Source organism: Rhinolophus hipposideros (genome assembly GCF_964194185.1).
Source record: "Rhinolophus hipposideros genome assembly, chromosome: 14".
NCBI lineage: Eukaryota > Metazoa > Chordata > Mammalia > Chiroptera > Rhinolophidae > Rhinolophus > Rhinolophus hipposideros.
The window spans coordinates 28969970-28986786 of NC_138060.1; the positions used below are offsets into that span (position 1 = coordinate 28969970).

General features: G+C 51.1%; 1 protein-coding gene across 2 annotated transcripts in view; it reads right to left on the reverse strand.

Moving 5' to 3' along the window:
* The window catches only part of SPSB4 (splA/ryanodine receptor domain and SOCS box containing 4), a gene marked incomplete at its 5' end in the record, with an annotated part of 74887 nt that overhangs the window by 43896 nt on the left and 14174 nt on the right, over window positions 1–16817 (reverse strand). The window contains one exon of one of the 2 annotated variants that reach the window (XM_081072180.1): window positions 15708–16556. In XM_081072180.1, coding sequence (XP_080928306.1) covers window positions 15708–16401 — 694 coding nt within the window. Of the gene's footprint in view, window positions 1–15707; window positions 16557–16817 lie in introns of those variants that run through there. The other variant, XM_081072181.1, reaches the window with a different exon arrangement.

Consider the following 16817-nt stretch of genomic DNA (forward strand, 5'->3'; position numbering starts at 1 on the left):
TTTAGGCAGATGGAGAGGTGGGCTAATATCAGGCAGGGAACACAGCACAGGCAAAAGTGTGGAGGTGAAATTTGCCTGCTGAGATGTGGCTGCTGGCCTGAGGACTGGGGGGCCGTGCTCTTGTGGCAGAAGCTCTGAGCAGCTGGCCCTGGTGAGGCAGGCCACACACAGGGCACATCTCCCTGGGTCTGCCCAGAGAAAAGAGCACAGCTAAGATCCCCCTCCCTGGGGCAGAGCCAGCGATGGCCTCTTTCCTGGCAGGAGGCTGAGAACACAGGGCCCAGATAGGGCTGATGCCTTTCTTGTGTCTTCTGCTGGACATGTCCTGGGACCAAAAGAGGCAGCACCAGGCTTCTACTGGGGGTGGTGGGAGATGGTAGCATGAGGACAACAGTGTCTCACTCGAGAAACCAGAACATGGTTCCCATGGGCCCTCCAAAGAAGCTGGGGGAAGCCATTTACCTGGCACTCTGCCAGTCTAGCTCTTTGCATATGTCAGGTGCCCCCACTGTCGATTGAGGGCACCTGAGTCTCGGGGGGCGGTTCCGTGGCTGGCCCAGATCATACAGCTCAGCAAAACCTGGCCTTAAACCCACATCTAGAGAACTGCAGATCGTCACGCTGAGACTAAGTAAGGAAAGCAGAGACCCCACGGGGCATTTCAGGTGCTTGAAAACCCTGCTTCAGCTCATCATGATCAGAGGGAAGATACCAGGGGCAAGAAAGGAGACCTTCAGGACATCCTGAAAGAGAGCCTTTGAACCTGGGAATCAAACAGACTAGGGTCCAAATTCCAGTTCTGGCCCTCTCACAGCCTCGATTTCCTCACCTATGAAATGGGGATATTAACACAATCCACTCAAAAGGAATTAATGGAACAGCATATTTACATAAAACAGTTTGGGGCAGGGAGATGTTCATCAAATGGTTACTCTGACTTATCTCTACCACCAGTTTTGTTGGGAAGTACACCAATTTTGTGCTGGGAAAGATGACTCTGGAGGTATTCAAACTCCCCTCCCTGTGTTCTGCATGTCTGTGATGGGGACTTCATGAAAAACCAGAGCCAGTCCTGAACCCAACCAGGGCTGGTATGCAGTGGGCAATCCATCACCAGCAAGTCAGCCAGACATGTCACCTAGGAATGCAGATGAAAAGCGATTTCAGCCTGGGGAGGGACCCGCATCATGAAACTAGACACCAGGCTACTTCCTGTCAAGCGCACACCGGTGTGAGATGCTGGCAAAGTCCAGCTCTGCCCTTTGACCTCTGCTCTTGATTTGTTTACACATGGCGAGGCCAGGGGAGGAGCCGGAGATGGGCCATGGGTTCAGAAAATGACAACCAGACCCAGTGAGACGCACACATGTACCAGGGGCAAGGAGAGTGTCCAACCGCTCTCGGAACATGACGACGTACTGGTGAAAGGCCACCAGGTCAGAAGGAACGAGAAAGAGCCAGCCTGGCCCCGCAGGCGGCCACCAAGGCTGCTCTGTTCCACTGTGGTTCGACAGCCCAGACAGAAAGCCACCTGTGTATTCAGGGCTGTGGACACGGGAAGAACACCCTCATGCCCTTCTCCAAAGAGCCTAGTGCCCAGTTGGAGAGAAGGACGGGAACCTCTGTACCTTCAAATCACAACGGAGGGCAGCCTGTGATGACCAGTCAAAATGAATAACACAGTGTTAGGTGAAGCAGTCTCACACACCATCTGCGTCATACCATTTATAAAGGGGTTTCGAGGGTCTGATTTTATTCCTTCTCCGTAACAGTCCTCTTTCTTATTCAATGGGCTCAGGGCCTCACCCAAGGGAGGGCCATGGACCCAGCAAGGATATTGTTGCTCCTGACCTGAACCAGCATGCTCTGGACTGTCGCCTCAAGCACGAGGCTGCCCCTTCCCCCGCAGGGCTCCTGCCCCCGCTGTCCCCAGGTCCTCCACCTCAGCATTCCCGGCATACCTCCTATCATTGCCCTCACCCCAGCCCCACTCCCAGCTCTCCCCACCTAGGAACTCTGACATTCTGTAAGGCTTCTTGGTCATGTTGCCCAACTCTCCTTGAATGGGAATCTGCGCTGAATTTTCTTCCTACACCCACCTCCCTCGAGCTGGGCTTCTGTGGCAATGGAGCACTTGAGCGTGGCCCGTGCAACTGAAGAAATGAATTAACCTAATTCTAATGAATTTAAACTTAAATGTAAATAGCCAACGTGGCTAGTGACTACTGCATTGGACAGCTCAGCTGCATCAAAGTTCTCATCCAAAAAAGTCAGATGTGCAGACAGGTTTTTGATATTAGACACCAGTGAATAATGGAGACTCTTCGAGGTCATCTTGTCCAATCCCCTCCTTCTTATGATGGAGACACAGAGGTACAGAGAGGGGAGGTGACTTACCCAAGGTCACATAGCTGGTGGCCAAGCTGGACCAGCTTTCCTGACTCCCAGTCCAGTACTCTTTCCAGGACCTAACCCTCCTCTTCCCTCTTTTCCACCCAACATCAGACTCTGGGTAAATCAACTTAATTCAGGTGAAGAATGTTTTTTCAACGTTCACGCACATGAACAATCCATTTGGGCAAAACATCTTGAAAAGCCCAGGAAGGCTGCCCATGCCATCCAAAAGGAAATGAAAGTCCTCAACCCACCAGGTCCCTCGTGGGTGGCTTGCCCAGCCTAGACGTGACAAGTGCCCAGGCGAGCATAGGCTTGCCAGAACCTTGGGGTTCCACCATGCCAGGGGACAGAGGGGAAGGCAGAGCCCACCTGAGCAGAACACACTCTGGTGGCCCCTTCCCAGGGTACAGGCATGAATGTGAAGTCATAGCACCATAGACAGTGAGTGGCCCAGGCCTTCACTAAAGGTGTGGGGTGGGCTCCAAACCCTGGGTCACCTGCCCACCCCCCAGATACAAGAGAGTGTGAACCACAAGTCCCAGCTACCATGCTGCTTTCAACCCATTCAGTAGCCTGAAAACACAAAAGAACAGCATGGGGTAGGGACTCACCAAGGCCACACAGGGGTCCTGCTCTGTAGAGGATCCTTCTCTAGGCTGGACTGCTAGGTGGTTCTTGGTAGACCTGTGGAACGCTACGCTTAAACACACACACACACACACACCCTCTAGAATTCTGGAGCAGTGACAAGGTGTAAAAACAAAAGATGGGGTTCAAATCAGCTCTCCCACTCACAGTGTGACCTGGGCAAGGCTCCCAAACTTTCTGGGCCTCAATCAACTTATCTACAAAATGGAAACGGCAATAGCCATATCTGTCAAAGGCTACCCTCCCCAAAGTTCCAACAAGTCATTTTGTAAAACCAGAAGACATGTCCCAGTGGAAAAGAAACATCAAACATAGCTTCTTTAAAATAAGGTTGTCTATGACTTTTTCTAAACCAAGGGAAGGGTTGAGTCCGAGAAATGGAAGGAAATGTCAGCGCCTGCTGCCCCGAGCCTCCCCTGTGCCACACGCAGCCTTGCTGGCCGCCATCTTGGCCCCAGACTCAGCCGCTGGTCCCCAGTGACTCACTCTTCCCCCAGATCTTTCTATGACTGCTTCGCCTCATCATGTAGGTCTCGCTCAAATGCCCCCTCCCCAGAAAGGGGTCCAAGGCAGCAGCTTGGAGACACCCCTCCCCTATCCTATCCTCCTGTTTTGTTCTCTTAATCACATTGAACTCTATCTAGATTTACCATAGCATTTATTTGGGATTTTTTTCTGTTTCTGTCTCTCCCCCTCATTGTCATCATAATATCCCCAATGCCTGGTACATGAAGATGTTAAAAAAATAGCCATTGAGTGATTGGCTGACTGATGAAAAGCCTCTCTTATCATGACTGTGGCTCCCTATCAGCCTGTGGTCTCCAAAGAGGGTGGAAAGCGAGCCTGGCTTGCTCACCACAGCAGCCTGGTTCCTGGCCCAGGTTTGCAGAGGGCAGGCCCTTCACAAATGCCAAGTGAAAGAATAAATGGCTGGTGTCATTGTCTCTCCCCTGCCAGTGGGCAGAATGGCCAATGCAGGACCATGTGTAGCTGAGGAAAGAACAATGGCTTCTTTACACCCAGACCAAATTGGTGGCTGTGGGCAGGGTGAGCTAATTTCAATGTCCTATTCCTAGATAATTGGAAACTTCTCGGGATTCCCTTCCTCAAATGTTTCCCTGAAAAGCCTGCAAACTCTTTCTGTTTTGTGCAGAGGCTATGGAAAGAGGGTGCTCTTTCCCGGGGCCTCACCCTCCACCCAAACGTACTGTGCTTTTTCACTCTGCTGTGTGGACTCTGAGTTATCCAGCCATTCAGTCAACAGATGCTTGCTAGAACTCAGCACGTGCCAGGTGCTAGGACACAAGGGCAAAGGGGACAGCCGAGCCTCCACCGGCGGGGAGAAACGCAGGGACCCAAGAGGACTCCCGACTATACCTACGCCATCTCGGGGAGCAGAAAGGGCACACACAAGAACGCACAGCTCCCAGAACCCTGGCTGAGGACCTGAGTTTGGGCAGTACTTCCTCACAACTCAGGTAAATCCTGAGGTGCCCTAGAATGCCCCAGGAGGAAGAGAGTGAAATAGAGTAGCCTTTCCAAACTCGGCCCCCAACACTGACACTGAGGCCACATGGACTAAACATCTGTGTCCTTGGTGCTGGAACGGATAAGGACAAGCCTCAGGTCCCCCAGGCCCGATCCAGTCGAGACTGGCAGCCCAACCCCTGCTCTGCCTGGATTGCACTTCCCAACAATAAGTTCCTGTGAATCTGGGACGTCACTGCTCACCCACCTGCACCCCCTTCCTACGTAACCCTGCACCCGCAACCACCCCAGCAGCCTTCCAGCCAGGCATCCCAAACGGCCAACGGCCAGCTGGTGCTAGTTGATGGCATGATCAACTAGGAAGCTTGTAAACACACACACACACACACACACACACACCCAAGGCCCCTGGTTCAGTAGGTGAGACTACTGAAATCTGAAATCTGTGTTTTCTGGACTCTCTCTGACAGATGCGCATGACCAGGAAGTGTGCTACGTGACCAGCTTCAGGGCTCCCTACAGCTAAGGGACCCAACCCCCAACCCAGAGCCACCTAATCAGAGGGCCAGAGGGAACCTCCGCCTGTACCTCAGAAGCACTGAGCCTATCAGCGACTCTCAGGACTTGACACCAAGGCCTGGGACAATAACGTGCCAGCTCACAGTGAGATGGAAGCTGTCAGGGTGCAGAAGTTGGGTCAGGGCGGGGCACCCCTGGAGCAGACGAGCAGTTGAGGAGGCAATGGGGTGCCCGAGCGCTCCCATTCCTGGATCCACCCCAGTCCTCATGCAACCTTAGGCTCACCCCCTTTCTTAAGGATACTTGGCTCTTCTGGGCTCTGGGCTGTGACTCTGGCCCCTCATTCCAGAGGTGGCCACCCTTGGGGAGAAGAACATACCCCTTCTGGCACGGCCCAGACATCAGGCAGAGAGCTGTTATCTAACTCACTAAACACCAGAAGCCCTCTTGCTGTCACCCTGGGACATCCTCGCGAAATGTATTTTGAAAGAGGAACATCAACAAACAGGGCAAGATCTGGAATTTGGCTGTGGCTCCAAATGGATCAGCTCAAACGCTTTTACTTAAACGATTCTGAGCCTGGACGACGCTGTCTTTGCTGGCAGCTCTGGCCCTTCGCTGCTTCCCAGTGGGGTCACTGGCCTTGGAGGTGGGAGAGCTGAGGGGCAGCAGGTGCCCCAGCAAGTGTGGTCTTGGGGGCCCGTAATGGCGACGCCTGTGCCCATTGGAGCTCCCAGCAGTCGGGTCACAAAGCAAGGCTCACAGCTCTATTTATAGACGCGGCCGCCGGGAAGGATAAAGAAGTGGGGAGAACCAGCACGGCAGTATTTTCCAAGCTCACGCTGTCTCAGCTTAATTTCATCCCAAGCAAATAAATCATTAAGAAGCCACCGAGTCCTGGAAGATGTGATGAAGAAGGGCCATTAATTGACACAGCCTTAACTTGAATTATGGGAGGCCGCAGAAAAGCGGCCTTATCAGTGTCTGGGTTAGGCCGTAACTCACACTAACCGGCCCCTCGCCTCAACCCAGGGACAAGTCTGGGAGAACCAGCTGGCTTCCTGACCGCAGGCAAACAAACGCTGCTGCCTGCCTAGCGGGCCATTGCTTTCTCAGTCATTTAAACCCCCTCCTACAAATCTGCTCATGGCTTTCCCAAGCTGCACCCCCTCAGCTCAGCAGCAATTCTATCAGCGGGGGTGAGAATGCATGCAGCTTGGCTGTACTGTATTTAAGGGTGTTTAAATGCTGTGGCAGGGGGAGCTGCTGTTGCCAGCTTTGGTAAACCTTCCTGCTAAACACAGGAAAGCTAAGGCCCGAGACCACCCACAAAGCCACAGAACACTCCCTGTGACCGGTGTGGCATGGAGGTTAGAGGCGTGAACCCTGGAGTCTGGGGACTGAATTCAAGTCTTCAGAAGGCTGCTTTCCAAGCAAGTGCTGTGAGCGGGCTCCTCCTCTCCCTCAGCCTCAGTCTCTTCGAGAGTGAAGTGGGAGGACAGTACCTGCTCCTCATCCGTGGGGATTAAATGAACTAATGTGCAAGGGGCGCTTACTCGCGTTTGTACGGAGCTCTGAAGGTTTAAATAAGATGCTGCAGGAGCAGTGCTGAGCTGAGTGTGTCTCGCCTTTTGTAAGCGCTCAATCAATGACTGTTTAACAAAGAGCTGTTTCTATTTGTGGTAATCCCTTCCCAAACAAAGTGGCTCTCGTGGGAAATTCATGGATAATAGTGTGGATTTACTTGTGCTGACCTTGATGGCAACTGTGAGAATTTGAGTTCCAGGACACATAAACTGAGTCACGCGGCAGATGGGGAGATGAGAACAAGAGGGATGTGGGGCTGGATAGGAAAGGGAGGGGATGCAGAAGGCGCCAGCAGTGCCCTTGCATCAGCCAGGAAGGAGGGGTGGTGGGCAGAGTCAAGCAACTCAGCTTTGCTGGGGCGGGGGATGCGGGCCATTTCCAACAAAGGGTCCTCACACCAAGGATGGAGGAAAAAGCAGCCTCGCTTGGATGCAGCATCAGAGCAGGTGGACGGTGGGAGTAGGGCTCACACCAGGTGTGTGGAAGCCTTGCCCTCTGCCCAGCCCTCAATGGGCAGCATCATGGGCATCACCTAGGAGCTTGTCAGAAATGTAGAATCTGGGGCCCCACCCTGGGGCCTTACTAAGTCAGAATCTGCGTTGAACAAGACCTCCAGATGATGAGAAAGCACATTGATGTTTAAGAAGCACTGCTGACAACAAGTCTAGGGGTTAAGGCCCATCATTGCACCCACTTTATAGGTATGACAAGTTAGAAACTTATGCCCAGCTCATCCAGGTAGTAAGTGGAGAGACCAGTTATCTCTGGTCTCTGGTGTGCTGAACCCCATCATTCTATGGCCTGAGCTGGGGTAGGGACAGGGTCTCAGGCATGTGGGAGGCATTGAGAAGCCAAGGAGAGTCTTCATGTGTATGTATGTGGGGCTGGGGGAGCACCTATCTGAATTCTGCTCAAGCCCTTTCACCCACCCATCATTCTCCTCCTAAACTCCAATGTCCTCCACCATCTGCGTCGTGTTTCTTCAAGACAGACTCATAAACCGCATTGAATTCTCTCTCTCTTGTTTCTAGTGCAGTACATTTTTCAAGGGGGATTGGAGGCCTGGGGTTTAATTAGCAGGTGACTTTGGGCAAGACCTCCCAGCATTCTGGCCCATTCAGCTCCCACCTGTAAAATGGGGGTCTTGTATTGGCTGCTGGATGGCATCTATTCCAGCCCCAATGCCTAGGGCCTGCCTTCGCCCTCTTTCTAGGCCCCTCTTCCCTCTCCTCCAAAGGTCCAGTAGCAGCTAGCTCACAGCCAGGCCCCTCAGCCCCACCACGGCAGCAGCTCATCCCCACTATACACATGTGGGCACAGCTGGTGGGAACACCACCTGTTTGGACATCCTTGCTGAACACAAGCCCCCTGGGAGCTACAAAATACTTGAACCAGACATTTAACTGGAAACCTTTAAAACTGCCCAGAGGGAAGGCTAAACACTCCCAGCTCATTTGTGACAAACTCACTGTGACCTTTGAACCTCAGATAGCATTTCTGTCACACATCTGAAAGAGCAAAGAGTCAGAAACCTGCCCAAACCCATGTGTTCCCTGGTGTGCCATCCATCAGATTTCATAATGTGGCCCCAAATTTAATAACAATAATTATTTCTACATTGAATAACACTAAGTAATTTTACCAATCTATGGGAGCTGTAAGTCATAATTGGCAATTTTAACACCTACCTTTTTCAGAACCTACTATGGGTCAGGTCCTAGCCCAGTCATATCCTATGTATTATCCATAAACCTGATGCCTCGTGGCAAAGTAAATTTCTATTACTATTACAAATGAGAAAACTGAGGCTCAGGGATGAAGTGACCTGCTTGGGATCACAGCTAATCAGCAGTCAAGTCAGGACTGAGTCCAGGGCTGGGCGACCCCTGAGCCCTGGCTCTTCGATGACACTGCACAGTGGTTCTCAAGAGAAAGATGGTGGCAGCATATTATTTCCAATGTCCTGTCCACGTACTCATCCTGACTGGGCTTGGGGTTCAAAGCCCCCTTCTTGCAGGTAGGACTTCCTGGATGGAACCTACTCATAACTGGGTTAATTGTGAAAAACACACACAAAACACCCTCAAAGCAGGGCCATGGCATCTCAGTGAAACGTCTTTTCAGCTGAAAGTCTCTTCCTTTCTTCAGAAAACAAAGGGTAGGGACCAGTTTCTGAATGTCAAGATCCTGAATTGAATTGCTGGGCCCATTATGCAGGCTCTGCTTGGCCCAGGTGTGGGGACAGATGTGCTGTGCATGGTACACAATGAGAGGTGGGAATGGGTCACTCAGCGGTCAGGCTGTCAAGGCAGCGGCAGCTGACAGCCAGGTCCCCCCGACCTCTACTCCAGCCAAGCGTGACTCAGGCCCTGCTGTGGTGCAGAAAAGCTATGCAGGTTGTGGGAGGCCGGGACATTACTACGCATTTACTGAGCACCTACTATGTACTCTGTTCCAAGGGGTGCCATGGGAGAAGGCTAAAATAGAATCCCCACCTCCAAGAACTACCACTTTTAGCAGTAGCAGCTGCAGCAATAATAACGCATTTAATATGGACCCGCTCTGTGCAAGTAAGGGGCCCAGGGGTCTTACTGTACTGACACACCCCCTACTGTGACAACTGACTGGATCATATAGCTCAAAAGATCTTAGTCAAACAATGTGTTTGAATTCTCCTTAATAGGAAATGAATGCGATTATTTTACTGTATTTTAACTAGAAACTGAATCCTTCACAAGCATTCATCGGGTGCCCAAGATGAGCTCAGCACTGGACATGCTCCAATTGGCAATGCAGGATAAGTACAGTGATGTCAACGGCTCCCTTCCCTCATGTACCTACTGTTAGGCACACGCTGGACCACGCTTCGTTTCTCCATCAGTTCTAATACTCACAGCAACCCTGCAAGGTACATATCATTATTCCCACTGCACAGATGGGGAAAACTAAGGCTCGAGGATACTAATTAGCGAGAAGAGGACAGAAATGACATTCAAATCAAGATCAAAAGTTTATTCTCAAAGATTGGAAACTGCTAAATGTCCCCAAAACAGGGGGGACATTTAGGGGAATAATTAAATCATGATACAGACATATCATGGAAACCTATGCAGCTGTTAATAAAGAATGAGGCACGGGAATGCAGACTGGTGCAGCCGCTATGGAAGGCAGTGTGGAGGTTCCTCAAAAAATTACAAATAGAATTACCATATGATCCAGCAATCCCTCTCCTGGATATCTACCCAAAAAATCTGAAAACATTTATCCATAAAGACAAGTGTGCTCCAATGTTCATTGCAGCTTTGTTTACAGTGGCCAAGACATGGAAACAACCAAAATGTCCTTCGATAGATGAATGGATAAAGAAGTTGTGGTATATATACACCATGGAATACTATTCGGCAGTAAGAAAAAATGATATAGGAACATTTGTGACAACATGGATGGATCTTGAGAGTATAATGCTAAGCGAAATAAGTCAGACAGAAAAAGCAGAGAACCCTATGATTTCACTGATATGTGGTATATAAACCAAAAACAAGACAAACAAACGAGAAACAAAAACTCATAGACACAGACAATAGTTTAGTGGTTACCAGAGGGTAAGGGGGTGGGGGGTGGGTGATGAGGGTAAAGGGGATCAAATATATGGTGATGGAAGGAGAACTGACTCTGGGTGGTGAACACACAATGGGATTTATAGATGATGTAATACAGAATTGTACACCTGAAATCTATGTAATTTTACTAACAATTGTCACCCCAATAAATTAAAAAAAAAATGAGGCAACTCTATGTTATGTTAATCATAATAAACAATCTCCAAGATGTATCAAGGGGGAAAACGAGATGCAGAGCAACATTTGTGTAAAACTTCTCTGTCATAACATTCTGGAAGGACCCACGAGAGAATACTAATGGTGGTTGCCCGCAGGGGGAGGAGTTGGGGAGCTCTGGGGTGGTGGATACTCTTTGGTAGTATTTAAATTTGCTGCCATGTGCAGTTTACCTTTGAAACATAAATGCATCCATACTTTTAAATCCCTACTCTGTCCACTTCCCCACACGTGCCTCTTGGATCACCCTCTGTGCCCTGAGGAACTACCTGGGGAAAGAAGGCAGACCCATGTGGAAAGTGATTAAATGGGGCTGAATGGAGGGAGAACTCAGCACTGCACTGAGGGTGCAGGGCACAGAGCCCTGGGCTGAGGGCTGGAGGTAACCGGCGTCAGGGCAGAATGATAGGGCAGGGAGGTGAAAGGGGGACCAGGCCTAGACCTGAGTCAGGTGGGACGAGGAGCTGAGTCCAGATGTCAGCAAGGCTGTGAGCCTCGTGCCACCCAGGAGACGCACAGGAGTGGAGCAGGAAGGTCGTGAGTTTGGCACAGCCTGGGAGGACGGCTCCAGCAAGGGGATGGTGTCCTTGCCGTCATCCGGGTAGAAAACTCTCTCTCGCCTTCATCAATACCAGAACCCTTGGCTGGCTGCCAGTCTCCTCTGCTGAGCCATTGCGCCAATAAATACTTGTTGGCAGATCAATTAAACCATCTAGGAACTCGTCTGGAAATACAATTTCCCCGGCTCAATGCAGGCGGACAAGCCCTCTCTGCCAGTTAGGCCCAAGATCCTATGGTTCCCACTCTCCACCCCCCAGAAAATCAGCCCAGGACACCGACACCTGCTCCGTGGACAGAATGGAGGCAGAGCTGGCCCAGGCAACAGGGGGCAGGGTGCAGGCGTGGTTATGATCTTGGGATAAGGAAGCTCCGTTATTTGTTAATTGTGTGGGCAAACTCTTCACCTTTCCAAGATTCAGTTTCCTCATCTATAAAATGAGAATAATGACAGTCACATGCCTCGGGTTTATTGCATGGACCAAAAAGATAAAATGAGTAAAACACTTGGCTCAGGGCATAGAACATGGGCGGTATCTTGAAAAGGTGTAATTATTATGACCCCCAAATGAAAGCTGCTCGCGTCTCTAAGCCTGCCTGTCTATGTCTGTAGCTCCTCTCCACTCCCTGTGTCACTTCACCTCACTCACCACCCAAGAACTCCAAGACATGAGACAAAGCCCATCTGCCAGCCTTTCTGGCAGTTCGCATGGAGAAGGAGCTGGGAGCCCGAGCCGAGGAGCCATTCCTGAAACCAACCCAGAGCAGATTCCAAAGGTCTGGCCTACCCCAGGGGCTGACCCTCACAGCAGTTGGGACATTTTCAGTGACATTATCCCTGTTAGCAACCAAAGCCTGCCTGATTCCCAGCCACGGCTGGGGGTGTCTTTATGCAACTAGCTTTTCAAACACCCTGCAGAGCTTTGTGCTGAGCCATGAGCTTTGAGGGCTGGAGATGAAGCTGGTTGGGAAGAGGAAAACTACAGGGACAGCAAGCCTCTGGGCCTCACCCAAACTCAGGGCTGAAGGAAAGGGTCCCCCCCTTGACTGCACCTGGCGGTGGAGTAGTTTCTCCTGCCTTATTCTGCAAACATCTCCACAAGGGGCCCACTGGACCAGTCTGGCTCAGTGTGAATTCTGGTTCCCTCAGTTACTAGCTGTGTGACCTTGACCAACTTAATCAAGCTCTCTGTGCCTCAATGTCTTCATCATAAGACACAGGTATGAGCTCGAAGAGTTCTTATAAGGGTTGAGTTAGAAATTTGTAAGTTTAGAATAGAGGCCAGCACAGACTAAGCACTGTACAAATGTTAGTTTTTAGTGGTGTTGTTACTACTGTTGTCATTTTTTGGGCCCTGGACCCCATTATCTGGAGACAGCTTGCCCACTTGTCGGGCCTCAGTTCCACTCTTGTCAGCTTACTCAGGTGGCAGAGCCCCTGGGTGTCCTGCAACTCTTTGCAGTAAACCCAAGATGCTGAGCGGTTTTCACTCCACAGCAGAGCTGAAGAAACCCATTTGCAGTAGAAAAATGCACTTCTAGGAGCACTTACCCTCCGCAAACATACATCAGAGTTAAATGCAGTTAGCCCTTTCTAAGTCTCGCCTTTACAGTCATAAAAATTCAAAAATTGAGAAAATGGCAGCCATTAATTTGCTTCCTTCACATTGGAAGAGAAGCCTCTATTAAGGCCACTTTTGTTTTAATCCATAGGTGACCCCTAGGACCTGGCCCAGTTTACTTAGTTAATGAAAGCAGTGAGCATCGAGTGCTGTGTTTCTGCTCTGCGACTGCGAGCTTTATCACACCCATTTTACAGACAAGAACAGTGTGGTTCAGAGAGGAGGTAGGCATTGTCCACAGCCTCCTGGTGAGTGCTGAGGCCTCTGGAGGCGCCTTGGGAAGAGTTCTGCCCCCGTGATCTTGTGGGGAACCAACCCTAGAGAGCAGCCCCATCTTTCTGCTCCCCAGCCCGTCTCTAACTGCTGTCCCCCACATCCGAGTAGGGTCTGAGTTTGGGGACCTGCTATCATTCTACAACCAATGTTGGTTCAGAATTCTTCTTAGTCATAGAACCCCATTTGGGTCACGTTCCCTGCCCAGAGACTCCCTAGGGTCAAACCCTGCCCAGGGACCCACTGGTGAATATCAGCCCAGGTCACCACGGATAGGCATCACACAGTCCTTTTGCAACCAACGCCTGTCAGACTCGACGGCAGCCTGTCCTACAGCCCACCCTGTAGCCAAGGCTTGTTCCACTAATCATGGGCCTCTCGAAGCCCAGAGAAACTGAGCCTCACCCCCTCCTTTTCTGCAGTCACTACCTGCCAGAGATAGAGAACATTACTCCTATTTGGAGACCAGGTCAGTGCCATAGCAGGCAAGCCAATCCTCTTGCCAAGTGGGAGATGCCACAGGCTCACATCACATGACACCCTGGTCTCCCCTTGACTCCTGGATGGGCATTCCAGCTTCAGCCAACCTGAAAAATCACTGCCATTCGGGAGGAAGATGGAACACTCCAAATTTCAGTCTCCCCAACTTTCTCCAAGAACTCAAAAATGCCCCAAACACAACTGTCCTTTCCCACCCAGATTCCCACCCAGCAACGCATCGAGGACACCCTGGCTTAACTGCTCCCAATCCTCCCACGTGTGGGGGAGCCACTGGCTGCCACCTTGGTAGCACCTTAGCTTTGCACCTGAAAACCAAGCAACAGATTATACCCCAGTGTGAATCAACACCCCAGAGGAAGCCCACCTTGAGGGCCCACTGTTGGCTCAGGTAGCTCCCACTGGGTAGGAACGTCAGGCTTTAATCCCAGCTCCCACATTATCGGTGCCACTGCACACGATCTCCTGGTAGCTATGAAAGGGACCTGATAATGTCTCATTTTACAGATGAGTCGTAAGTCATTAGAGTGACTCACGAATGACACAAAACCACTGAGCACTGAGGATGAAGTTGGAAATACTTGTAAGTCACGTCAGACTCCAGAGCCTTGGTACACCAAATCCACCCTTCCAGCCCAGTGATCAATTCTGACAAGTAAATGTTCCAATTCCATCTTAAAAGACTGGTGTTAGTGTTGGTTTTCTCAGCACTGGCGTCTGCCTGCTCACCATGTCTATGAGGGATCCAGACATTCTCTACAAGGCACTGCGATGACTAAACTAGCCTTCTCAAGACGCACTCATCCGCGCCTCGATTTAACCAGAAAATCAGAGAAAACAGAACAACATTGTGCCATTCCATGGCGAGCAAAGTCCAACAACCATGCAAATATGAGCAAGAATGTGGCCAATTATACCCGAGAGCTGAACATACCAGCCACTGTCTGTTGGCCTGCCACCTTGGAAACGGTCAAGCCACCTTGTGCTTGCGTACGTGTAACTCTAACTTGAGTAAAATCTTGTTCTTGACTGCTTTTCTGAAGTGTTACTCTCTGTACCCCGAGGAAAGGAGGATGCATGAGTAGAGTGGGCTTTCAGAGGCTGACAGACCTGGGTTGGCCCCGTTCTGGCTCTCCTTAGCTCCGCTCTTCAGTTTTCTCATCTCTGAAACAGGGGCAATTACATCTCTCATTTAAATGAATAAACTGAAATTCTGGCTGTAAGCGCTCACCTCTGTGAACTTCGTCAGGCCATCTGTTTGGACAAGGAGTGTGTGTGAGTCTACAAATTCCCACTCATCATCTCGGGATAGGTGGCCACCTGTCCAGAGGACACCCTGCCTTCCTGAGTGGCTCCTTCCTAAAACTAATAACCGGTTTTTGTTACTATGACTTTTAAGCTGCCTCCCAGGACAATTGCATGTATTAAATGAGAGGAGGCTTTACAATTGTCAGAGGTCAAACCCAGTAGCCTGTGGACTTGTCTGCAAGGTTGTTTTGTTGGCCCACGTGGTACTTTCAGCAGCAGCAAACTTTAAAATTGGGATAGTTCACAAAATCTAGATTTCTGGGTCCTCTTGGAAAAATCAGAAGATTCTACAACTTGCAAGCTCTCATTCCCATGAGGTGGTTATCAGCTAGAGAGGAAAGGCAGCTGCCCCCTTTGACAGTTCACGAAGAAAAGCTAGAATTCGGGTGCTCAGCCCTTGCATACAGAAGGTACAGAAGGTGGCCAATACATGATAGCTATTACCATTACTTATGATTTATCCGTAACTCGGATGAATCCAAGCACAGGGCCGAGGCCTTCTACCTGACACTCTCTTCTTGCAATGAGCTTGAGGCTGGGTACATACAACACAACATTTGGCATAAACCTTATATAGACTGAAAAAGTCATAATTAGTGTCAACACTAAAAGCCTATTAGGTGCCACTCACTGTCGTAGGCACTTCACATACATTATTACCTTATTTGAGTCTCACAACAACCCTGGCCAAGATTACTACATTGTACCACTTTTGCAGATTGGGAAACTGAGAAACAGCCCAAGGTCATCAGTAAGCCAGCAGAGGAGAATTAAGAATCAAACCCAAGAGCCTGGTCACAGAGTCAATGTTGTAATCACTCTACACATGGCAGCATAGTCCCAAGTGCTGATGGGGGGCAGGGCCTCACTTGCCTCCCACCCCCTTCCCCAACTTAACCCCTCTAGGGACAGGCAGGCTCGGAAACTCTCTGCCCCCTCCCCCCCACTCCCACCCCCACCTGGCAGCACTTACGGTCAAGGCCATTGATGTAGCGCATGGTGACTTCACAGTGGCCCCACACGGCACTCACCACCGGGTACAGTTTCTTGCCCTTGAGACCACGGAAGGCCACGCCCAGGTACTGGCCATCTACGACGAAGCTGAGCGTGCCCTCGTCCATATCCAGCACGACGAGCAGCGAGTCCGGCAGTGCAAAGGCCTCCTCGGGCCCCAGGAAAGCCGGGTAGGCCACTCCGGGCCGATTCTTGCCGTCGTGGTAGAGGCGACTGCGGCCCAGGTCCCAGCCCCACGACTCGGCGTCACTGCCCACCAGCGCTGTGTAGCCCACTGAGTGCAGGGGTGCGCGTGCCGTGGCTACACCCACTACGGCATGGGTGCCCCGCTGCCGAGCTGGCCAGTGGATGTGCCAGGCATGCAGGCCGCGGGCGTGGCCCACCTTGCCGCGGATGCCATCGGTGCTCTGAGCCACCGGATGCCGGTGGAATGTGAGCCGGTCATCATCCTTGACGAAGACGTTGAGGGAGCGGTCCTCGGGGTTCCACGCATGCCGCAGCTGCACAGCCAGCCCCGCTGCAGGCATGTCCAGCAGCTGGTCCAGCCGCGCTGGCCTCCCGGTCTCCGCTCCCCGCAGCTCCCGCTTGGCCGGCCGCAGTGCGGGCTCTCGAACCTCCACTGACTTGAGGCTCCCCGAGAGCTTCTGGCCCATGGTTCACTGCCAAGAGCGGCCACCACTGCAGGCCACCGCTACCTCGTGGGAGCTGCCACTCCCTGCAGCCAGGGATGGGCCAGGGGCCTGGAAACCAGGCTTTCAGACGGTACACGTCCACAGCCTCTACCAGGCTGGGGCAAGGGCGCAAGCTCCTGGAAGGAAACAAAGGGCACGGGTTATAACAGCAGCACCAACGGCCATTTATGCCCATGCCTTGGCTGAGCCCTTTGCATACATTAATAATAATGATTAATTAATATAATATCAGGCACTTACCTTGTACTTGCCACATGCCAGGCACTGTTCAAACGATTTAGATTTATTAGCTCATTTAATCCTTTAGACCTCCCTATAAGACATGTACATTATTATTCCCATTTTATAGATGAGAAAACTAAAAAGCAGAGAGAGGA